This window comes from Monodelphis domestica, chromosome X, assembly GCF_027887165.1.
Source record: "Monodelphis domestica isolate mMonDom1 chromosome X, mMonDom1.pri, whole genome shotgun sequence".
NCBI classification, from domain to species: domain Eukaryota; kingdom Metazoa; phylum Chordata; class Mammalia; order Didelphimorphia; family Didelphidae; genus Monodelphis; species Monodelphis domestica.
Genome location: NC_077235.1, coordinates 58,387,723 through 58,414,133, shown reverse-complemented (window position 1 = coordinate 58,414,133; position 26,411 = coordinate 58,387,723). Strand labels below are relative to the sequence as shown.

The window sequence follows — 26,411 nt, the reverse complement described above, 5'->3', positions numbered from 1 at the left end:
AGTGGCTTGACTGGGATCACACAGCTAGGAAGTGTGTGAGGCCAGATTTGAACACAGAACCTCACACATCCAGGCCTGGCTCTCAATCCACTGAGTCACCCAGCTGCCCCTCTTGCATGTCTTTTTAAAAATTAACATTGGTTGGGGAAATCTATGTGCAGATTCCATCTCACCACATTTTCCTAGTTAATGGAACCCAAGCAGTTTTGTAGAAAGAAACCTGATATGATACTGCACCAGTATGATGAAAAGAATCATTAGATGTACAGTCTTTGTAAATGTGAAATTTTAGAACAAAGTCTATTACGTCAGTTATAAAAATAGCTACTAGATCAATATGAAGTTGACTCATGGAGTTTATACCAACATTTATGTTTATACTTAAGCTACCTAAATTTACTATGATTCACCCAACAAAAATAAGAATTAAAAAAAACTTACTTCATTATATATTTGGCTCTATCTATTGTTTGAGCTTTAACTTTTACCAAAAGTGGATGACTATTATAAGTTTCGTTCTTCCACTGACCATACAGACGATACCTTAAGGAAGAAGAGAGTACAGAGAAGAAATGTAATAAGCTTACTGGCAATCCATGACAAATTTCTGATGTCTCATTTTTAAGATATTAAGTATGTCCCATAACAAAAATCTAAGTGCCCTTTTAAGCTATAAAAACTTCAGAAATATAAGTGTTGCAAACTTACCCAAAAAAATTTTTAATCATCTAATTATTTAGATTTTTAATGCTCATTTAGTGAATTTTAAATAACTAATTTTTTTATTTTTAATTTTGACAAGATGGAGCACCCTGTTATTATGTATTATTACATATGCAACAGTTTCTACATGACATTTTCTTAGACCTGTCAATTAATAGTGGATGGCCTAACATTTGGTCACTTGGTGACCTGATCTATTTCCATTACATTTTTTCTTATCACAACAAGCATATATTGAAATCTCATTCTGTAGATGATCTTAAGGGTAGAATTACAAATGCAATGAGCTATAACTAATACAAGTTTTTACAATGTTCAAAAATCAACTTGGAGCAATGAATGACATAAAATAGTTATTAGGTTTAATTCTATTAAGGCACATGGCAATATTTTAAAAATTAAATAATTTTAAAAATTTTTTTGATAAGTTTGTAGCAATTTATAAATGCTGTGCTAAGACTTCTGGGATACTTGGAGGAACCGATTCAAATTTAGAATAAAAGCCAATCACCAGGTCAAAGGAAATTGTTCTCAAAAGAAAATCAAGCTATCAATAGCCACAGGAAAAAACTGCTCTAAATTATACAAATAATTAGAGAAATGCAAATTAAAGAAACTTCAGGATCTACATTATACTCATCAGACTGGCAAAGGTGACAAGAAAGGAAATAACAAATACTAGAGAGGCTGCAGGAAAAAAGACACGATGCATTTTTGGTATAGTAGTGAATTGGTCAAAGCATTCTTGAAAGCAATTTGGAACTAGGCCCAAAAAAATTACTCAATTGTGCATACCCACTTTGACCAAGCAATAGCACAGAAAGGAAGAAAAAGCTCCATTATGTACTGAAACAGCTCCCTGACCCCATGAGAGGCAAAGTAGAAACTATGGGAGTATGGTGGAACGGAACTATGGCATATGAATGTAATGGAATGCTATTGTTGGCATAACAAAGGGAAGATTTATATGAAGTGATACAAAGTTAAGTAGGAAGAACCAGAAGAAGAACTTATAGTCTTACAACATTATAAAAATGAACAATTTTGAAAGACTAAGAATCTGGATTAACATAATCCTGATTTCACAAGAGCAATGATACCCATCCTCCTAAGAATAGATAAAATGTGCAGACATAAACAATTTTGGACATAGCCAGTGTGGGAATTTGTTTTGCTTCCAACATTTGTTAGAAAGGTTCTATTTTTCTTCTTTTATTTTTAATGGGGACAATATATGAGAGAGAAAACGAATGCTTGTTAATGATTTTAATAAAGTCAATGCATCAAAATTGACAGGGCTCAAATTCAAAAAAAAAATTGATATTTACCTGTATTGATATGGAAATGATTTGAACATTCCCCATAGTTCTTCAGACATACAAGCATTGCAATCCATCAAAGAAAGAGAAGGAAGTAGCACCTCATCTGTAATAGTCAGCAAACAGCTAAGCAAAATTTCCTACAAAAAAAGAAAATAAAATCCATTGTCCTTACTCAGATGTCACTTCCTTCACTTAGCAATCTTAAACCTTTAGTTAAACAGATTGATTCCAGAATCTTTTACTCACAAATCCCTCACCCATTTCTACAATAATTTCTTTTTCAAACCTAATGCCTGGATTACTCTATTTACCACCTTCCATTTGCCACTTCTGTTCCTATTCAAGTGCTGCTGAACAAAGTTGGAGAAAGTCATGAAACCACATGGTTCAAATTTATTATACAATCTCAATTAGGTCCTCATAACAATGAAATCCTGTTATTTTTCTGTAATTGACAACATAAAATACTTGGGAATCTATCTGCCTATTTGCCAAGTCAAACACAGGAATTATATGAACACAATTACAAAACACTTTTCACACAAATAAATTAAGGTCTAAACAAGTGGAAAAACATTAAATACTCATGAGTAGGCCAAGCTAATATAATAAAAATTACAATCCTACCTAAATTAATTTACTTACCAATGCCATTACCAATTAAACTACCAAAAAAAATTTATAGAACTTGGGGGAAAAAAACTCTTCTCTAATTCTCTAGCCATTCCCAAAAAATACTTTCCTCCTAACCTGCTCTTTTTTTTCCTCAAACTTTCCATATCTCCCTGTTCTCTCTCTCAGCTAAAGACCTCACTTTTTACTTTATTGAGAAAAATCAAAGCCATTCACAATAAGCTCCCTCTTCGCCAATCTCCATTTCAAAAACACTCAACAACATCACCCATTTTCTCCTCTAAACCAAGTTCCGATTAAAAAGTGGTTCTTCTTTGTACCAAGGACAACCTTTCTACATGTGCCCTTGGTTCTGTCCCCTCACCTTCTCCAACAGATTATGACTGTGATTATCCCATCTCTCTTACAAATCTTTAATCTCTCCTTATCTTTCCTTTCCAGGTTGCCTACAAATATAACCAAATCACTCCATACTTTAAAAACTTTCAGTAGAACCCACCATTGCCTCAAGCTATCTCTATATTTCCTCCTTTTAATAATTATTAATTATTCCCATGTAAATAAATAACTCCCCGATCTATATATCCAAATGATATTGTTCTAACCTTTATTAGGAATTAGTTTTCTATGTTACATAATTTATGTCTTGGTAGTAAGGAATTTTCTTCTTAAAAAAAAAAAAAGCATGACACCATTCTCTGCTTAGTCCCCAATTAAAGAAGTATGCAATACAGGTTGTAACTACCAAAACTGCAAAGGTGCCACCTAGGGGTAATTTATGCAGATTTCAAATTGCTCATTCTTGGAGCTTGAAAAAAGCTTAAAAAGTGATGTTCAAGAAATATATTAAGTGTCCTTCAAATAAAAAGCTACTGCCAATGAATTTTAAATTATCTCACACACAGCTTTTCAGAAATCACTGTATAAACAAGATACTTATTTAGAAATATATGAAAAACTAAGTAGATTATAAAGCACAGACTTACTAAATGAGAAAATAATCTCCACTCCACCCACTGTCAATAGTACCTTCCTCTCTTTTTTAGAATATTCCATCATCATCTATCCACTCAAATCTCTGATTGTATTCCCTCATTCTATTGAATAGTAGACAAAGTATTTTTTTAACAAAGTGAATGATGCTTTATAATTTTATACTCCTTGACCTAACAGAATAAGAGGGTGTTAATCTAAAAGAACTCACTTTGTAATACACCCTACCCTTCCAAAAACAGTATATTTCATGTTAAAATATTATGGAGCACTTTTTCACATATGGCTATAACTAGGTCACAATAAAAATGTTCTGTATTCTGCTATACCTAGATAAAATGTTATTTCATTATGTTTTCCTAGCCTCTTACCATTCTCTCTTTTTCTTCTTGTTTGCTTCCATCAGCCTGAAACTAAAAACAAACAAACAAAAAAATCAAACAGTATAAATTGTTTTCTATTAACTATGTCATAATTCATTTCCCTATTAGACAGTATATTAAGTTAGTTGATGCCCTGAAATAGTCATTTCATTCTTTACATATACACCCAAGGGAATTTTTAAAATACTCAGTTAAATAAGCATGATTAAAAAATTCTATGAAGTAAAAATCAGAGATGATGATGGTAATTTTGACTTCTCTCAGGACCAATAAAATTGAGTTAGCTGTCTCATTTTTACACTTTTATCTCCCTCAATTTCTATGTATTCTTAAATTAACATTATATATAAAATATCCCATTTGAAAAATAAATACATTTTAATCCAACATTTGTTAACTTCACCAATAACCAAAGCATATTAAAAGTATTTTAATGAAAATCTAAAGACAAATTTTAGCCAGCACAATACTTAAGTGGCAGAATATCCAAAGCTGGCATCAATCTTATTTTTTTTCCAAAACACAAAAAGATGGAAGGGAAAACAGAGGTGTGAAAAGTACAATTAATACTAAATGACAGAAACCAAATCTAAGAAAATTATACAAGCCAAACTGGAAAAAATGAATGGAAAAAGCTAGAAAGAAAATAAGTACCTATTGATGAAGGAATGGCTAAAAAAACTGTGATCTATGTCATGGAATATTATACCATAAGAAAATATGAATTCAGAGAAACTTAAGATTTATGACATGATTTTGTGGCAAGAAAACTAAATCTGATTCAGAAGCAAGAAAACTGAACCAGTAGAAAAAGATACACAACTATAATAATATAAATGAAAAAAGGCAACTAAATTCAAATTTAAGGTAATGATTAATACGAGAACAGATGATGAAAACAATTCTCCCCCCTTCCCCCCCCCCCCCGACAGAGAAGCAGAGGTCTACCAAAATTCCCAAATAGACAACATGACTTGGCACTATGCCGTATGTCCCAAAAGTTTAAGAAACCTATCCTAGAAATGGAAATAATTATGGTTCTAATGGTCCAGAAACTCAACTAATTTAAACCCCAATGAAAATCCTAGACTTGGAAAAAGGTTCTTATCTGTTTTTTTCCGCTGGTATTCTGACTCCTTTGGGAGTCTAGTGAAGCCTATGGACCCCTTCTCAAAATAATGTTTTTGAATGTATAAGATCTATAGGATTACAAAGAAAATAAATTGTACTAAAATAGTTATTACTATATGTGTGTATATGTGTATTTTTTTCTTTTTTTTTAAAGTTCACAAGAGCCAGGTTAAGAACCCTGGGTTAGAGTTAAGAGTAAGTAATCAGCAAGATAAAAGTGTGGTTTCAAGTGAGTTCAAATCCAGCCTCAGATATTTATTGATGTGACCCTAGGGTAGGGTAAGTCACTTAACCAAGGTCTGCCTCAGTTGCCTTATTTATAAAATGGGATTAATAATAACAAGGAAAGAACTAAGGAATTTCTGCAAGAAGTCTATGAAGACCCTCCATGTGGGGAATGAATCCAGGCCAGCCATGCTTCATTCCTCTCCCAGATATGTTTCTGACTCTTAAGACTTAAAAGAATGACTCCACTGCCTTGTCGCCTTGGAACTTTCCTCAGTAATTGGGGCCTTTTCACCCTGGAATACTTCTCTATTATGCCAGCCCTTTTTTTCCTATCGGTGAGCCTTTTCCAGGGTCACAATTATGGAGACAAACATAGGCCAGCCATTCTGCACTTCCCTTCCAGCTGTTATTTCTGACTCTCCTAGATTCTATCACCCTGCCACAGTACAGATGGTGTCCCTTCCCTACTTCTCCTTTCATCTGCCTTTTATGTTGTCTTCCTCCATTAAAAATGTAAGCTCCTTAAGGGCAAGGACTCTATACTTGTGACCTGCCTACTAGAGAACCTAGAACAGAAGGTTTTGCTGGAGGACACTCCCATACCCCATGTCCATATATTCCTTCCTTACCTCTTACCTCATATAGCCTGTTTCTTTAGTTCAAAACACCACCTTCTGCATGAAATCTTTTTCCTCTCTCCCAATTGCTAGTGCTTGGCCTCCAAAAATCACTTTGTATTTAAAGCTATTTAACTGTCACCCCCTAATAAAATGTAAGTTCCTTTTAAGTAAAGATTATTTCATTCTTTATCCTTATACTCCAAGTACCTGGCATAGTGCCTAGAAATCAATTAGTGTTTCACAAATATTTGCTGACTGAATAACTTATGTCTAAGCTGAGGCCCAGGATCCACCAGCTGCAAACTCAAAAGTAGAAACCAAACTGGAAAAGGACTTAAACACCATTCTATGAATTAGGCAATTAATAGAACAGAAAAATTTTAACTGGGTAGAAATAGGAAAAGTCAGTTCTACCACAGCAAACCATAGCATTTGGAAAAGTCAAGGAGTAAAGTTTTAAGAAGTCATGATTGAAATCAACTTTAGTCTCCCAATCCCTAGCCCAATGCTTATTCTACAATAAAACCTGCTTTAGGGCAAGGATTCTTCTTCTGGGGTTCAATGGACATCCACTGATAGATTTCCAGAGTAGAAATTTTTTCACAAGGACTTGAATCAGAGAAAATTTATATCTTTATTCCAATATAATTTTTTTCTGTATATTTTATGTTATACATGTAAAAACAGTTTTCTGAGGAGTCCAAAAACTTCACTAAACTGTTAAAGAGATGTAGGACACCAAAAAAAAATTTTTTTTAAAGAACCTGTTCTTTAAAGGTAGGGCCTTAAGTCAGGTAATCTCAAAAAGTTCAAGATCTACTCTAAGTACCAAAAATCATTTTGTTGGCATCATATACATCTATTTTTTAAGAAAACTTACCAAGAGAATAAAGAAACCATAATAAAAGTATTATTTTCTACAATTCATTTTTGGCTCAGACTAATATACCAGTAAAAACTTGCGCTAAATAAAATTAATTACCCATCACTTATTTAAAGAAGCATCCCAATTAATAGCAAATCTTTTCTGATCATGCTCAATTTTTTAAAAAACATTTGATTACATTTTTTTCCTATAAAACAATTTCCAGACCAGGTTTACACTATTAAAATTAAAGATAATTGGGTTGTTTTAAAATCCTTATTCAAAACATTCCCAGCTGAAAAAAAAATGCTTTCAAAAAACAAATAAAAAATTAATCTCTTTAGAATAATTAAACAAGCAACTCAGATAATCAGGAAAATGAGTAGCATGATATAGTGGCAGGAGCAAAAGCTATGAAGTCAGAGGATATAAGTTCAAATCCTGCCCTTAAAACAGAACTACCATGGAAACTTGTACAAGTAATTTAAATTCCTTGGGTCTCAATTTTATCTGTGAAAGGAGAGATGGGGATTTAATTTACTAAATGGACCCCAAGGTTCTTTTTTATCAACTGTAAGTAAATATCATATGCCTGTGTTGGCGAACCTATGGCACACGTGCCGGAGCATGCCGGAGGGGGCTGCTCCCTTCTCCCTTTCCACCCACACCTGAGGACATTTCTCATCACCCATCCCTCTGTCCAGCAGCCCAATGGGAGAGCTTCCTCCCTCCCCCATTTAGGATAAGGGGGCAGCTCACATACAGTGTGAAAGTTGTAGTTTTGGGACTCAGTCTCTACAGTCTCTAAAAGGTTCGCCATCACTGTCATATGCCAAGGACCACATGTGCTAGGACACCAATACAAAGAATCAAACAGTCCTTACCCTCAAGGGAACTTCCATTCTAAATCTATAATCCTAAAAAAGAAGATATGAGACATCTTTCTAGATCATACTATTAAGCCAAATATAAACTGAGAGCACTGTTTGGTTATTTACAACATTTTACAACGTTATACAACATTTAAAACATTATACAACATTATAAACATTATACAAGTAAGAAAAATATTTCTATATTTAACAGAGTACATATGTTTAACTTCCTTTTAATGAGCAAAGTTGCAGGCTTCAATGGAAGGGAATATTGCCTAGGGCTTAACTATAAATGAAGAACAAAGACAAAATATTATTGTACTTCTAATTTCATAACTAGTTATACTGAAAATGATTTGTTGAATTAATCCATTCATTAATAGAAAATGAAAATTACAACATTACAAAACTTTGACTGTATCATAGGTGGACCTTGCTATCCCTAAGCACTTTCATAAAGGACATATAAAAGCAGGTATGGGGGGGATGAGGAAAAGGAGATAGAAGTAATTTTAAAGCAAGTCTTTCACCATAATAAAATTCTTTCTTTTATAAAACAAAAAAATCCTCATTCCTCATCTCTGTAAGTCCAGGTTTCTTCTCTCACTCACACACACACACACACATTTAAGGAACTTATCTTTCAAGCTACAAATAGATCTATAATTTGTTTTTAAGATGTTCTAGGCTCTTATCAGGAAAAAAACACATCCAACCCTAATAGAACTGGGGGATTTTTTTAATATTAGGAGCTATGTACTAAATGCATTTGTCTTTAATAAGCAGGTAAAAATACAGACAATAAACTTGATAAATTTGCCTACAATTCTTTTCCATTTGAAATCCAACCCCCATTACCCATTATCAAACAAAATAAATGTATACAACTATTTCTAATTGGAAATATTTCATTTATATTCAATTCAAGTTAAAATTTATCTAATGCCTACTTTTGTACAAGTGTACTCTGCTAGGGATACCAGAGATGAAAAATTACTTAGTCCATGCTCTTAAGAACATCTAGTGAGGAAGATATATACAATACCACTCATTAGAATGTAATAGAACTATAAATGTGGAAGAAAGTATTCATGGAATAGATGGTATCTTAGCCAGTTTATGAAGGAATATTTCAACTAGTTTCACAGGAATATATAGTAAACAGAGAAATACAAAATGAAGCCAGAAAGTAGATCTGGAGACAAAAGGATCTGTGTTCGACTACCAGCTCTGCCACTTACTATCTATGTGAACGGGGGTAGTCACTTCCCCTGTTTTCTCATCTGTAAAATGAGAAGGGTGGCCTATAAGCCTGCCAATATGTGATGCTATATTGAAGCTAGATAGTAGAAGGCCAGTCCTGGAGACAGAAGGTCCTATGTTCAAATTTGGACTCAGACATGACTTTGATGCTTTCCTGCCTTGGAATCAATATTTAGTACTGATTCTAAGACAGAAGGTAAAGGTTTAAATGTACACATATTTGATATTATATGTAGGTAATATATATTTTAATATATCTTTATTAACATATATAGCTATAGATATGAGACTACGTAGTTACTATTTTAACTCCTAGGAAATGGGAAACCACTGAAGACATTGATATAGGAATGACACAATTAGACCTATTCATTGAAAAAATTACTCTAGCAACAGTGAGGGACAATTTAGAAAGAGAAGATGACAGTGGAGGAAGAGAGACTGGAAAGTAAAAGGTGATGAGGGCCTGGATTAAAATAAACAGAAGCAAGGTATAGAGTTGGGACAGGTGCAAAAGATTCTAGAGTAGGAGAAAGATGACTCCAAATGCTCAAGCACCTGGGAAGATGGTCAAAAGATACTAATTTATCTATATAGAGGCAAAATATAAAATCAGAGGATTGAATGAAATTAAGGGATGGAAATAGAGAGCAGTATGAAATAGCTGAAGACAGAGCCTGAAGGACAAGTAGAAACTTAGGGGGAAAATGGAAAAGTCATCAATCACTTAAGTTCACAAAGGAACATGGTTGTAGAAGCCCCAAAGTGAAAATACTTAAAACATGCCATTAAAATATGTCAAATGGAACATAAAGTTTGAAGATAAGAATGGAGAAAACCAAAAGAAGATTTGTTGACTAACATCATAGTTATCAGTGGCCTTTAAAAAAACCAACTTCATTAGAGTAGTAGAGAGAGAAGTCAAATGAAATGAAAATTGGGGGAAAAAAAACCGGAAAAGAGGAAAGTGCAAAGGGGATAGAAAACAAGATACAGTTCAAGTAGTCAAGAAAGGAGGATAAATCACATCCTCTGAGTCTAAAGCAAAAGAAGGGAAGAGTCAAAGAGAAGGAATTTTTGAAGTGTGGAGGAACAAATGGGAGAAAACCATGACAGATGTCTTTAATTTACTCAGTAAGACCAGACAATGTGATCTACTGTGGATGACTAGCTTCACACAAGGCTTATAGAATTTGTTGGCATAACGGTGAAGTCTATATTCCTGGAATAACAGATAATAATCTTCATGAAAATTCATCCTAAAACATGATGAAATTCTTGGTACAGAAAAAACACTAGCTACTAAAGGATTAGAAGCAGCCAAATCAAGAAATATATAACACACCAAAAGCTATTCCTTAAGATTTCAAAAGAACAACTTTTTAAATTGCAAGCTATAAATGACCATGTGAAAGAAATGTTTCAAATTAATGAAATAACTTAAGTTTCATATCATACCCATAAAAACAAGAAACATGACACACACACCCCCATAAAAAAAACCAGCAATGGATGATATTGGAAAAGCAATAAGAAAACAGGCATACTGTTGATGGAGGTGTGAACTGGCCCAACCATTCATTCTAGAAATCAATTTGGAATACATATGGTTAAATTGCCCATATCCTTTCATGCAGTAACCTCCCCAATTCCCCCAAGAAAGACAAAGGTCCAGCACAGACCAACATTCATAGCACCACTCTTCAGAGGAGCAAATGAGTTGGAAACAATATGGATGACCATCAATTCTAAAAATATAATAGAATGTTGGAACTAAGAGACAATAGCAGTGGTTCTCAACCTTTCTAATGTTGTGACCCCGCAATACAATTCCTCATGTTGCAGTGACCCCAAACCAAAAAATTATTTTGGTGGCGACTTCAAAACTATAATTTTGCTACAGTTATGATTTGGAATGTAAATACCTGATATGCATTATGTATTCTCATTGCTACAAAGTGAGAGGTTGAGAACTGCTGCAATAGAGTGAAATAAGCAGATTATAAACATACTACAAAAAATATAAATGGAAAGTTCACTCAAACCACCCAGTACTTAAAAAAAATCAAGTTCCAAAATAGGGATAATGAAATACATCTCCCTCCTCATTTCAGAAGCAAGAGACCATAAGGACAGAATAGTGTATATACTGCCAGATAAGGTCACTGTATGGAATATTTATGCTTCGCTCTTTTTCCTAGTCATGAAGGAGGGGAAGGTTCAATTTGGGGTTGTGTTTCTGCCCAGAAATAATTAATATTAAGAAAAAAAAAGCATGAATAAAACTTCAAGTACAATTGTACCACAAGTAAAAAGCCTAAAAAGCTACATAAGAAAATTTTAATATATGTATCATAATCAAACATTTATCAAAATACAACTTTCACGGGGATTAAAAAGGTAGAATAACTACTTCATTGACCACATAAAATCTAACTACCTTAACTGCTGGTTTGTGTTATGAACTTAAAAAGGAATACATTTTATGACTTTAAAAAAAAAAATCTATTTAGCTCAGGACTGAGTTTTATTCAGAAACAGAGAGTATCAGAGTTAAAAGGACCCTTAAAGAATACACAGTCCAGGGGAAACTAGGTAGCATAGTGGATAGAGTGCCAGGCCTAGAGTTGGGTGGACCCGAGTTCAAAACTGATCTCAAGACACTTCCTACCTGTGTGACCCTGGGCAAATCACCTAACCCTGATTGCCTAGCCCTTTCTACTAAGACAGAAGGAAAGGAAAGGAAAGAAAGGGAAAAGGAAAAAAAGAAAAAATATCATCCAGTCTAGACCATTTACCTTAGGTGAGAAAACAGTTTAGAAAGAGAAAATTCCCTTGTTCCCATAAAACTAGTAAAAAAAAAAACACAGAATACAGAATACAATTCTACATTTACTGCTTTTCCATATCTAAACTAAGAAGTCTAGTGCAAGTATCACTTACAACTAAGTGATCATGTATTTAATTTCTGAGTAACAGAAAAGGGGGCAACTCCTCAGACAAAGCCATCAGAAGTGTCTGGGACAATTTATCACAACTAAGTATCAAGGGGACTCAGGGTGAACATCACGGTTAAGAGGTCAGGAGCAATAGCCCTGGACCTTCCATGACAGATAGGTTAATAGTACAACAGATAATAACCAAAAAAAACCTTATATCCCAGAAGAATATAAATCAGTTTAGAATTCAGTATGTTTTCCCATAGAAACATTATAAATGGTAGGTAGTACAAAAGAGTGGCTGAAAAAGTACTATGGTTTATATTATAATAATACAAAATTTCAGCTCTGAACAACAAAAACACTCACTACAGTGACTTGGTAGCAAGAGTTCTCTGACCCATTTTAGCACCAGCTATGGGGACAAAAGCTTTTTACTTCTCTTATCATTCTTTTAATGAATGATGTGCTTTCTACAGTTTTTCCACACTTAAGATAAACTCAGGAAAAAAAACTAATTGAAAGAAAGTCATGAGAAATAAAGGGGATCCTAAGAGTTACCCCAAATTAAAACAAAATTACTAGTCCAAAGTATGGTTTCTAGGTGCAGCATTTTACCCAATGTGAGTTTATGTAAGATTTCACTTACCATTAGGCTTAAGGCCCTTAGATTTTATTTACCAAACATGAGTTTTTTAAAATTAGATTAAGTTACATTCTATTTTCAGAGCTCAAGAGACACTTCTATATACAAATATGATCCAAGAACAGAAAATTTTCACCTAAGAAATGTTTTTCCTAGAAAAGAAATCTTACTAACCTCTTTCATAAATGCTTTCCCTAAGCGCACCACTTTGGCAAACAAAATGGGATCATGAGAAAGGTGAGGACCAAGATGACAGAGCATATCGAATACTTCTTTCTTCATATCTTCAAAACTCTCTGCCTGTTTTGGTGCTCGCTTGTTTTGCAACAGAGCAACAATTGATCCTTTAGCACCTTTAGGTACACCAACTCTATAAAAACCAAGAAATAAAACAATTTTTACACCAAGGTGACAACTACACCATTTTAAAAGTGCTAAGTCAATTCACTTTACATCATCAAATTACTCTGTAACTCCTACAATTTTTGTCCCCATAATTTTATTTTGTTAGATTAGCTGAGCAAAGATCTATGTATAGTGCAGAAACATATAGACAAATATCAAGAAAGTAGAAGAGTCCACAACCTTTTTGCCTCACTCCTTAAAAACATTAAGGTTAGGGGGCAGCTGGGTAGCTCAGTGGATTGAGAGCCAGTCCTAGAGACGGGAGATCCTAGGTTCAAATCTGGCCTCAGACACTTCCCAGATGTGTGACCTTGGGCAAGTCACTTGACCCCCATTGCCTAGCCCTTACCACTCTTCTGCCTTGGAGCCAATACACAGTATTGACTCCAAGATGGAAGGTAAGAGTTTAAAAAAAAAGCCATTAAGCTTAACAATCCAATTAAAGGAATTCTTGAGAGCTTTTATTTCTAAATATATTTCAATTAAAACACAGACACACACACATTGGAGGAAGATTAAACAGCATGAACAGGTTTTCCAAAGATTTGAGATGGGTCTCAGTGACACAGAAAACCAAAAGACCAAGAAGATGTAGGTATAGCTAAATGTCAAGTGTTATTACTTTTTAATCTGGGTGCTTTCTACACTAATTATTGGAGAGATAATAGGGGAAAGGGGTCAAATTTTACATGTAATTCGTATGGGGAAGACAATAAGCCCACAATGTTGTCCTGCCGACAACTAGATTATTGTAGTTATAGAAGATACTATCCAAGGAGATTTCCTCATAGCACAGGAGGAAATTAAAACAACAGCCAATATCTTCATGGGTTTCAAAATCTGGGATCACTAAGACAGAGACTACTGCCAAAGTTGCCACTGCTACTGCCCCCTAAGAAACAGAACTGAAGTACTCCTAGGATTGTCAGAGTAACTGTGGAAAGGCAAAGCTTATGATGGCAATGGTGAAAAAAAGCAGCCTACACATCATGGAGCCAAAATTTCAAGTAGAATTATTTAACATGAGATGAAAGTAGATGGTACCATACACAACCTTTGTGAAAAGATAACAGAGATCTAGAGTCCAGGTATCACAATGACCTAAATTTCTTGACATACGCATGTACTAACTTCAGTTTAGATTTGAGAGGAGAGCTTTTGGCCACTAGTTAATAACTTTTATTAATCAAGATTATACCCTGTGCATATTTCATAACATTATAATTTAGTGTAATGCACAAATAATGTACAGTTTGATAAAACATAAATTTCTCTTACTGTCCTAAAGGATTATTTTAATGATTAGTAAAATAGATAACATACCTTCGGTAGAGGGGGTCAATAGTAACATGGATAAGCTGGCAAAGAGCAATGGCTATTGGCCTGTGTGAAGAAGCATAAAATGGGGGCATCTGATCCATAATGTTTTGTGCATGTTGCCAATCACTAATCTTTAACAGAGCTTCCAATAAACCAAGTTTCTGGTTGTCAGGTGGCTAAAAAACAAACACATGGACAAAAAAAATCTAGATAACTTTTTCTAATAAAATCATCAACATTGTCATGCACGGAGCATAAGCTACCCTTTTTTTTTTCTTTAAATTTTATTTAAGCTACCCTTTTTTAAAACAGAAAATGTAATTGATTTTAAAAGATTTTTTAAAAAAAGTAACTGCTTTTTAAATGTATTTTGATAAAAGTAGAATTAAGGTTTTGGGCCATTTTTTTTTAATGGTAAAAATGGAACCAGGAAATTAATACAGTAATTATGCTGACACTAAGGCTTTGATTAATCTATAATTAGAAGTACATCTTTATTAAATAAGTCCACATTACAGTTCCTCAAAGACATTAAATAACCAATCAAAATGCTCAGAGAAAGTGTTCCTACAAAATGAATTGGTTACTTAAGTATCTTTTTGGTTAAAAACCTAATTTGCATACTTTCTTGCTTTAAGGACATGGATCTTTTTTGATAATTGAGGATTCTGCTTTAAATCCAGGTCAACATGCTTGCTATTTATTACCACTATGCTTTATTAAAGAAAGACAGTCCTGAGCTTCAACTCAATCTCAAATTCTTCCTTTTTAAGAAAATCCCCAATATCAGGGTTTTTTTTATAATTTACCTCATTCATATAAAAGTAGACCACTGAAAAAAATTCTGGTTAATTTGGTTACAATTAAATGGAGAGTTTACTATAAAACAACCCTCCTTTGTTCCTTATTATCTGTGAAATATGAAGTGTTTTCTTCATCTCATTTTTAAAATAACTTGTGGACTTGAATTAAACCAGTTTAGTGTCAGTTATCTTAGTTCATATCTGCCACAAATATTTAAAACCTCGAGTTTGATTTGAAAATCCCTTTATAAATACTACTTTTTAAGCTTACTAGGAAAAAAATGTGACCAGACTTTTGAAAAGCTTCCCAACAGATTTAAAATAGTCAATTTTAGATGTTAGCAATGTGCCCTAAAATATAGGGTTTCACTGGCAGCAAGAATGCTTACAAATATAAGCCTATATATTGATTCCACTCATGAGGATTCTTCTTTGTAATTTAAAAATAAAGTGCTGTGATTAATTCTACTTGTATATTTTAAGTACCTTATCTGTTTTCTCCTCCTCTTTTTCCTTTTCTTTGTCTCTCTCATCCATCTTTTCAGAAGACAAGACAAGCATGGTAAGTTTTCTAACAATTTGCTTGGCTTCCACAATTTCTTGTTTGTGTTCATCGAGAATGGTATTATCCACTGGAAGAAGCTATACAAATAAGAGTTAAAATTATGTAAAATGGATAATCCCAACTATCTGTCCATTGCATCAAAATGTGAGAAACGAATTTTCGAATTTTCAACAATTTCTCCAAAAGTCCAAGAGGCAGCATAGTGAAGTAGTAAGAAAGCTAGTCTTGGAATCAGGAGAGAATCGAGTTCGTATCCTGATTCCAATACTACTAGCCTGGGCAAGTCATTTGATCTAAGCATCGATTTCCTTATCTGTAAAATGGGGATAGAGTGAAGTAGTATAAAGAAACATAGTAAAGAATACTGGATTTATAGTCATGGGACAGATCTGAGCTCAAAAATTGACTGTGCTATATACTAGACAAGACACCATAGACAAACCACTTAACCCCTCTAATTTTCTCCATTATAAAATGAAAAGTTTTGACTAGATGACCTGTTTCATCATGATTATAGGACTTCACAAGTAATATACATGATGCATTCAAAATTAGAAGTTCCACTTATATGCACAATTTTCCATTTCCCTCGTAACAGGTTTTCTTATCAATTTGCCTTTATTGCTTCTCTAAAGGATTATAGTGACTAATTTGGGACTAATTTAAAAGGATTTAGTAATTCTGAGTTTTAAATAGTTTATCACTTTAAAGGATTCTAAAATAAGCTTTTGTTTTGAACATTAAGAACCTGAAAAAGCAGAAATTAGTTTATTAGTGACAGAGACAGCAAAATTGAGAGATGAAAGCTACTTGGGGGTAGAGACAATATTAGCTTTGTTTTAGGCATGCTGAGTTTGAAGTGATGACAGTACTCATAAAAATTATCACAAGAAAACAAGACATTTCAGAATATCCTCTTTGCTCATAAATCCCAATTTTCCAGGTTAAGTTCAAAAACCATGGGCAGCCCAAAGCAACTATCTCCTAATTTAAATCACATATTAAAAAGGCATTTGCATTAAAAGGGGATAGAATGATGCAGCTCCCATTTCAACTAAGTGCCTAAAAACATCATCATAGTAGGAAGAAAAAGAACATTCCCAAGTGACAAAATGCAGCCTAGGTCTGGCTCAAGCTTCACTCTTAAAACTTTAACTTGTAAATACAAAGTAATTATTTATGAGGGCTAACATGTCAAATACTACCAAAAACTGTTCCTCTCCTCTGTCCCTCAACAATTTTACAGTGCTACATGGTTTCCTATTCCTCCTTCCCAACTGTATAATGGACATACAATACTCTTTTCTCTTTGGTCTAAATAACTTACATGAACATAAAGATCGTCTAAATCAATAAGATCATACTGCAGAAGTATTGCTGCAACTCTGTATAAAGATGATGGTGTTTCTCCATTTGGTTCCTAGAAAAAAAATAATGAATGCCATTTAACAAAAGAACCACAAAAAAATCAAATCAAGAGCAATCTTTCTGCTACCTATAATATGATCTAATATAAAAAGGAATGGATGTGGAAAAACATAAATTAAAAACTTACTTTACAAAACTTCCAGGTGCATTAGTACTGCTATAACCATCAATAAGAACGAGTTAGACCAAAAAGATCTAGCTCAAGGGTAGCTTAAAGCAACTGGCATTTTTAAAGGGATATTTGTTAATACAAATACTTATCTAAGTGGTAAAATTCCAAAAACTAAATTTAACATTGAGATACCTAATACTGATGAACATTATAATCCAGGGCACCAGAATACTACAGCACCATTGCCTTCATCTCTCCATATCCAGAAGGTCCCAAAGCCTTTCGTATTCTAAAATATTTGTATTTCTCTTCTCAAGATCAGAAAGGAGAATAGATCCCCCTGACTTGTAGTAAGAGAAGCAGCTACTTTTCTTCTCTGGCCTGTTCCTTCTCTCTCCAAAACACTTTCTATATCTTTCTTCCTCTTCCCTCTAATCTTTCTTTATAATCTTTTCCTTATACTTCAGATTTGAGGGAGGGGAAGGAATGGAACAAATGAGTCCACCTGACTCCTGCCCTTTAGGAGGCTCCAATAGAAGAACAATTTTTAACTAAAGTAAATTAACCAGCAGCCCATTGGACCTTTCAGCTGCAAATTAAAGACTTGTCCTACCATAATTAGGAGGACAAAAGAATAAAGCCAACAAGATGATAATATTAACTCAAATCAATGCCATTTAATTAAAAGGAAAAAAACTAAAATCTAAGATTAATACATATATAAATCAGTGGCATTTTAAGATTATACACACACACACACATACATAAAATAATACCTGATAAAACTTAAATTTGAATCCAAGAATATGACATAGTGTTTGAGGTTCACACATATACATATAGGATTCTATTAAAGGTACAAAGAACTCATCATATTCTGGTCTGCATTCATAGACTTCTAAAATGACATCCAGAACTCTGTTCGGGTCCAGATTAAAACATCCTATAACAGATATAAGGTTAACAATATTCATAAGTAAATGAATACCATTTCTTATAAAGCAGTTAACTTTCAGAAACAACTTTAAAAAATAGATTACAGAACAGGAAGTGAGGTTAGAGCTGTTCTATTTCTAGGCAAAGCTAAAGATCTTTTGAAAGACTCATCTAGAACAGCTAGGCTGCTCAGTGGCTAGAAAGGACAAAAGAGAGGTCTTTTCTTAACACTGTCCACCTAGTTGTTAGGCTCTATTTCCTTCTAATTTTTTCTTGAAAATAGCGCTCTTCAGAAAATATTTGAAATGGTATTAAGTTCCTGAAATCTGAATGAAAAATTCAACCCTGATCCTGAATGATTCTAGAGCATTATTTCTTAAAACTTTTTGGTACCACAGATTCTTCCTCAGAATGTTTTTAAATGTACAAAACAAAACACATAGGATTAAAAAGCAAACCAATTATACTAAAATAGAATTACCAATATATGTATATTTTTAAAAGTTCACAGACCCCAGGTTAGGAATCTAGACGAAAGGGACCCCATACCACTAGATCCACAACTCAGGAAAACCATTCCTGTTCAGTATCAAAGGATAAGTTAACTAGAGTAAGCTGCCTTCTTGGTCTCCAGATTTTTGTAAGATAAGTTCAAATTAAAAGAAAGAGCACCCTTAAACAAAAGGGGAATTATTCATAGATTGTCTCCTGCCTAGGAATAAAGATGAGAGAGAGTATACAGGGCTTGGAGCTTTTAATTTTTTTACTAATAATGATAGGATGAAGAGAAAATATAGTACAGTAAGGAATGCTGACCTGAATCAAGATGAGCTGGGTTCAATTCCCACCTCTGATACATACTGGTTGTATAAACCTGAACAAGTCCCTTAAGCTCTCAGTGACCTAGGCTTAGTGCTCTAAGACTATAAGTTGTACAAAAGGTGCTGATGTGTATAGACTGAGGGAGTTCACTCTACAAATGAAAATCGTTAGTCTAAATGACTAAAATTTGCAAAGCACTTCATATAATATCTCCTTTGAGCATCACACAATCCTGCAAGGAATTATTATATTAAGGTAGTATAAGAATTACAAGTGTTATTATTCCCACTTTACACATCAAAAAACCTTAGGCTGTGAGAAGTTAAGTGATTGTCTGGGCACAGTTACATGTCACAGAAAGGATGATCTGAACGTGGGTTCAGGAGCCTATCCCCTATAGCATACTGTCTCTAATAGCAAGGGTTTTTTAAAAAAGCATATGGAATAACATTAATTTATGGCCTTTTTATAAAAGGATATTCACTAGCAATTTTAAAAAACTGTCAAAATGCATACATCAAATGTCACATATGCCTTACCTATTAAAGATTTGATATTTTCTAAGATTAAGTCACTAGTAATACTTCCAGACAAATCCTGCCCCAATTCTGCAATCAATTTTGCATAACCTTCATTCTCTTCTCTTAAGAGGTTGAATTTTTGCTGCTTATAACTGAAAGAAAACATAGTTAAATAAGATCAAGTTAAGTGAATACAAATGCACATACAGCTTTTTGTATTTTACTTTTTGGATTATGGTATTTCATAAAGTTTTAGTAATTTTAACATCAAGTTAAGATTTTCATAATTAAGGAATTTAAAAAAGACGAGTTTTCAAGAAAATTTTTATTTTTTCCTATATAGTGTTGAATAAATTGTTTTATAATCAGAGGAAAATTTTAACCATTGACCTACCTTTTGAGTTACTTTAAAGAAGTAAAAGTCAAAAAAAGCCAATACTATGGTCTTTAAAAATAAGCAATATATACAAAACAGGAATTGAAAATATCAATTAACTCTTACCACCTAATCTAACATAACATGCATAATACTTACAAAAGTTTTGTCTTGATTTTAACAGATTTTTGGTTGAATTGTTGCGACTGCTTAATAAGTCCTAAAGATTCCAAGGTTTCTGGATCCAAACGTTCCTTTAGGATTGTGTCTGAAACTAAATACTGCATAAAAAAAAATGACTTTTTTAAAAATACTGTTTTTTCTACGTTTTCAAGTTTGTATTTTTATTCTACATGATTTCAAGGCATTGTCTTAACTCTCAAACACAAAAATCAAATGCTATATATAGGTAATTTAACATGAAACATAATTTTGCTGCTTAAGCAATTTAACTGAAATGTGAATTCTCCAAAGACTAAAACCAAAAATATTCCAGAGGCACTTGATGTGTATGCAGTCAAGCTATGTAATCGTTTGTTTTTTTTTAAATACTCAAGAAAGTTTACCATATATTATACAAATTTTAAGTACTATGGGTGAAATTCTAGTTAAACTGAAATCTATCTTGACATAATATTCCAATGAGCTATAAGTAAAAACTCATTACAATACAGAAGGAACATTTCTACTTTCCAGTAATGGCATTTTACCTTTGTTTTCTGTATGAACAAATAGTATAGAACTAATATTTACTACAAAATAAATTATAATTTTTGTATCAAATCACTTCTCTTCTCCCCAAGACAATTTTTCCATCTATTTCAAATCTGTTCACATCAACTCATTTTCTTTATATATACTAATAAAAATGATACATATTTAAAATAATATAAAAGATTCTTAATAATATGCATCATTTGATGATTTTACTAAATCACTGATAAATTAGCACTTTTTAAATAATGTCACTTCTCGGAGAAATGCCTTTTCAAAGATTTAGAGACACACACAGGCGTGCACAATTTATCCAAAGAAAATTTCCAAAATTATCTCCTCACACTGGATACAATTTTAACTAAAACTCCTTGTTTAAATACCTTTATTGAACACACAAATATCTATTGAACATAATACAACTAAAAATGATAGAACCTTATTATACATTATTCAACATATCGCAGGTATACAAGTGGATATATCTTCATTACCATTCATAGGCATTAAGTTACTAAAGTACAAAAAGAACTTTTTAATAGAGTAATCTCACTAATGAGTGTTTTCAGGGACTGAAAAAACAAGGTTATAGTAGTGTTGCAAAGCTCTGAAAATGTTCAGTTAAAATCTCAGTTCTCAAAATTTATGAATGGAAATTTTTAAGATTAAAATCAGAGGTACAGAGCTTTTTTTTTCTTTTCAGCTTTTTGGTCATACTCTGTTCTGTTTAGTTTTATTTAGCAAAGAATCTGTAACTAAGAATTGAAAAGGGAGGGATATTGAGATTTATTCCCTCTGATCAATACAATGGACAACCAAAATTCCAGAGGATTTCAGATCAAACATACTATTGATCTGACAGAAAGGATATTTGTTTTCAGAAATTTAGTCTTCTTATTTTTCAATTGGGATTGGGAAGAAAGGAAGAAGTAACAATAAGATTGTAAAAAAAAAATTTTTTTCTTAATGGTCACTGAAATAATTTTTTAAAGGTACAGAGAAAAAACTATGTATAGCAGCTCTTTTTGTAGTGGCAAAGAATTAGAAATTGAGAGACTGTCCATCAATTGGGGAATGACTGAACAAATTGTGGTACATGTTGGTAAGGGAATTTATACTGTATGTTGTGCTATAAGAAATGATAAGCAAGATTTCAGAAAAAGCTGGAAAGATTTGTGGGAATTGATGCAGAGCACAATAAATAGAACTAAGAGAACACTGCACATAATAACAGCAATATTGGACAATTATTATCTGTGAAGACTTGGCTACTCTCTCAGCAATGCAATGCAGGACAATCCTGAAACTTATAATGGGGAATGCTATCCACCAGAGAAAGAATTGTTGGAGACATCTTTTAGTATTTATGGTTTTATTTTGGGGTTTTGGTTACATATGACTTGTCTCTTACAACAATGACCAATACAGAGGTGTGTTTTGCATGACAATAAAAACAAAACTCTTTTAATAAAAAAGTTACAGAGAGGAACAGAAGGAACCAGAAAAGCAGAGTAACTTTGAAAGATAAAATTACTTATTATATAGCTAAAATGAAAAGGAGTTGTACATAATTGAGACTTAATTTCATATGCTTTATTTCTGTTGTCTGGCAAATAGAAATATGTTCATTTTATTTGTTGCTTTTTAAGGATTTTAAGATATATTAAGTTGTTTAATATTTCCTCTCCACACTCCAGTACAACTAAAAGGAACAACCTTTCAGACTAAATTTTATCTTTATCATACTTGAAGGTGACAAACAGAATAGGCAGAATTCAAATGGGTCCTTTGCATTGAGCTTTATTTTCATTCCCAGGATCCAGCTACTACTAATCCAGATACACTAACCTACTTTCTATTCCTCAGGCAACAATTTCCCTCTATCAACAAGTGCATTTGCACTAGATGCCCCCATGCTTAGAATGTTCTCTCTCTCACCTCCAACTTCTAGTTTCCCTGGCTTCATTCAAGACTCAGTTCAAATTAATCTTATCTTCTCCAGACCTTTCCTGTCCTTCTATCAAGCCCAAATCCCCAATGCTACTTATCGCCTCTGCTCTAATTAGCTTAACTCTAATTTTCATTGTATACACTTTGTATTGTCTACTTATGACCATGCTGTCTTCCTCCATTAGAATGTGAGCTCCTTAAGAGCAGGGACTATTTTGTCTCCTCAGTGCTTATAGAAAACTGCCTGGTAAAGGCATATTGTAAGAATTTAATAAATGCTTGTTTATTTAATTTAATAAATTAATAAATTTAATAAATGCAGGGATCAAGAAGGAACTAAGAAAAGATTTTATACACCCCCTTTAGAAGGTAATAAATTGTTTTAGGCTCTTTTTAGTGTTATGAATTTCCAGAATGTCAAAAATAGCCAAAAATATAAGGACATAATACATCCCAAAGTCAAATCTGATTTGGGAGTTATCAGATTACCTGTTTCAAATTATTACCACTCCATGCTCCATATTAGCATTAAAAATTAAGAAATCACAAGTCATGTCCTAAACCAGAAAGTTCAGCAAAGAAAAAAATTCTAAAGGATATACTTACCAAACAGGATAACACCAACTGTGTAAAATGGTCTCTTTTGCTTTTTTCTTCTAAACAACTTGTCTCAATATCTATAGCAAATGACAAAGATAAATAAAATTAATTGTTTTATACTTTTTACTGCATGCTTTAAACCTTTTGGCCTCTCCAAACCAGTTTACTTTATTTAAAATAATTACTAAAATAATTTGTTTCTTAAGTTTGTTACTGCCCTTCACAAGTGAAATGGGTATATACTTTGAATTATTTCTCCTATGAAGGATCCATACCATCTCATCAGATTCCTTTAAGCCAATAGATGTGTTCATGAGATGGTTAGCCAATATGAAAATTACAGTCTCTGGCCACCGAAATTAGAATACATCTTTTTTAGTTTAACAATTAATTGGGGGGGGGGGGGGGGCTAACCACTAGAGCTGTACAACAATAGAATGAGCAAACATAAAAAATAATGAAGCTCCACATCACTGCAGTGTTGAAGCACAAGCTGAATAACCATCAGCCAATGATTAGAAGATTTCTACACTGGGTATAGGAATAGATTAAATTATATCTAAAGTCACTTCTAATTCTTTTATTCCAAATGATAGATCAAATACATGACTTTGGCTGGCTTAACATTCTACCCAATTAAGCTTCTCAGAAACAAAACCCTTCAAATATTCAAATAGGATCTACTATTTCACTGATGTGGTTATGCCCTAGAAGGATGAAAATTGCAACCTATCCATCCATTTATACCCATGTAATCTTGTACACATCATAAAACTTGCCAGTGTGATATACTTTTAAAGGAGCTTTGAAATTTCTTCAAGGTAATCTAGCTCACATTCCTCCTAATTTTACAACTAACTCACAGTCTATGTATTATTAGCCCACATACACATACAGACAAGTTCTAGGGATTGCTCATTCAACTCAATTACCATAATCTGGTCAAGAGACATTCTTCATCTACTTGGCTTTTTCTAGTTAGCCCAAACTCGATTCATTAGTTTTGGACATAGTCCAGGAAAGCCTCTAATTTTCTAGGACTTGATGCAAGTAGCACAATATCCTTGGTGAATAAAAACATTTGGTTAACTTCACCATTTTAGGCAATCCATCAACTTGAATTCTGTTCTGGATCTTTTCTATCACAGTGAAAAACACAATCATCTCATTTTGAACTTCATCTAATATATATATATGATCAAGAAGTCACAGATCAAAGTCTCTTAGATATCTTTCAGAGTCCAGAATAATTATAGCAAATAAATAAATACCTTATTGGTAGCATTTTGCTCTAATGCCATTTGTAATATTTTACATCTTTCTCAATTGTGATGGTAAAGATAAGAGCTGTCCTGAAATATCTGCCTATTTCCTAATATTCTCAAAGATACTTCTCTGCATGAGTTGATTATTCTAATAAAATTTTGTGTGTACAGATAGGAAAATAGGCACAAACTACTGCAATAGTCAATGCTCTCAACTGCCTTTTTATTTTGCTATTAATAAGGGACATTATGTTCTATGCCTTTGGTATCTTCCCACCTCTTCCAAATACTTTATAAACTGATTCAATGCCCTCATAAGTGTGTTGCTACTCCACCCTCCCAGCTCCTCAATGTACACCTGGTCCAATCCATCTAATTTTCCCATTTAGGGTCTCTTTAGTACCTTTGGAAGCACAACTGAAACTATGATATTAAAAGACCAAGTTTAATACTTGCATGATGCTTGAACTACGAAAATTTATAATAAAAAACTTTTGGTTTCTCTTCCTTATTTATTCTGTTTGTTGTTCTTCCATTTTCATTCTTGAATGCCCTTGTATCTCTATCCTTAAGGCTTTCTTTAAAACAGTTTCACCCTCTACTGCTTTTCTCTGCTTTATAAGGCAATACTGTTCATTATCATTCTCTGTAAGATTTTTTAAATGAGTTTATATTTTAAACTAGTGTTGTACTTGGCTGCTGTCTGTTTGGCAAGTCAAGTGTTTACGGACTACTCACTTGTGGTCTCCTTATTATGACAAGTGTTTTATAACAGTTAAAGTTTTCTAAGAAATTATTATAAGCAGTGTCAATGTCCTTTCTTCAATCCCTTATCCATTTTTCATTATCACTAACTTGTTTGAAAATGTGAGGATTGATTAGTTTCTCACTATTTTTTCTTCAACTATAAACCACTTTTGACTTCTGCTCTAACGAGACAATAGATCTGACTAAAGACAACTGATTTCAAGAGTGGCTGATCAGTTACAAGTTGCTTCTTATCTTCAAGAAGCTGGATGATCACCTATATGAAGTGTTTTAGTGGAAAGCCCTTATCACATATGGGCTCTACTAGGTGACTGGTAAAGCCCCTTCCAATTCTCAAGTTCTATAATCTTCTATTTAAATATAATACAACTAAATTTTTGTGATGCTTCTGAGTGTTAACCATTTCTATCATTTACAGGTTCTTTTAAAAAACATTCATGAAGAAAGGACATAAAAATGTACTTTGGCCTCTTTCATTCCTTATTCCTAGTTCATGATTTCCAATATACTCACCATCCTCACTCATTCCCATCTTTGAATTGAAATCATCAAGTATCAAAGGACATGTTTTTTCTTAATCTGGAAAGTGCTATAAAATTCTTTATAAAATTTATCTACTTTTTCATCCTCTGAAGAGGTTGATGTATAAACTGCTATTATTTTCACAATATTCTCCTTTTGCTAATATTTATTGAAGTCTCTCCAATACAACAAAATCAGATGCCCCATGAGATGTTTCTTGTTGCCTTTGGGTACATTGTAAAAACCAACCCCACAAATTAGTATCTGAGAGCCACTGACTTCCTTCTTTCCAATGGCTTCATAGTAGGGGTTCTTAACCTGAAATCTGTTACTTATTTTAAATTTTTTTTTATGATTTAATTGTAATATAATTGGTTTCCTTTATGATCCTATGTATTTTACTTTTATCCATTTAAAAACTTAATTCTGAAAAGGGGTCCAAAGATTTCACTACATTGCTAAAGGGTCCATGACACAAAAAAAGGTTAAGATCTCCTTAGTCAAGATTGATATGACTCAGTCCACTTAATCACTACATAAAGGATGTCAGATTTAGAATACCAACCACTAAGTTTTATACTGTCTAAAAATAAGATGATCCTTAATATCTTCAGTCTCTTTTTCTACCATTTTGCCACCACGAGCACATAAGTGAAAAAAGGCCATGAGACCGAAGGCCATTT

At 33.1% G+C, this 26,411-nt stretch overlaps 1 protein-coding gene across 7 annotated transcripts in view; it reads right to left on the bottom strand.

Moving 5' to 3' along the window:
- The window catches only part of THOC2 (THO complex subunit 2), an 89,045-nt gene that overhangs the window by 44,385 nt on the left and 18,249 nt on the right, over nucleotides 1-26,411 (bottom strand). For 6 of the 7 annotated variants that reach the window (XR_008914558.1, XR_008914561.1, XR_008914559.1 and 3 more), the window contains exons 6-17: nucleotides 23,180-23,250; nucleotides 20,069-20,190; nucleotides 19,552-19,685; nucleotides 18,031-18,197; nucleotides 17,042-17,134; nucleotides 15,636-15,791; nucleotides 14,350-14,522; nucleotides 12,796-12,991; nucleotides 7,783-7,815; nucleotides 4,043-4,084; nucleotides 2,052-2,182; nucleotides 442-543 (exon numbers count right to left, since the gene is read on the bottom strand). Coding sequence is in view for 3 of the 7 variants with exons in the window: in XM_056808981.1 (XP_056664959.1) it covers nucleotides 442-543; nucleotides 2,052-2,182; nucleotides 4,043-4,084; nucleotides 7,783-7,815; nucleotides 12,796-12,991; nucleotides 14,350-14,522; nucleotides 15,636-15,791; nucleotides 17,042-17,134; nucleotides 18,031-18,197; nucleotides 19,552-19,685; nucleotides 20,069-20,190; nucleotides 23,180-23,250 (1,420 nt within the window). In the remaining 4 variants the exon portion in view is untranslated. The remainder of the gene's footprint in view (nucleotides 1-441; nucleotides 544-2,051; nucleotides 2,183-4,042; nucleotides 4,085-7,782; nucleotides 7,816-12,795; nucleotides 12,992-14,349; nucleotides 14,523-15,635; nucleotides 15,792-17,041; nucleotides 17,135-18,030; nucleotides 18,198-19,551; nucleotides 19,686-20,068; nucleotides 20,191-23,179; nucleotides 23,251-26,411) is intronic. The other variant, XM_016426630.2, reaches the window with a different exon arrangement.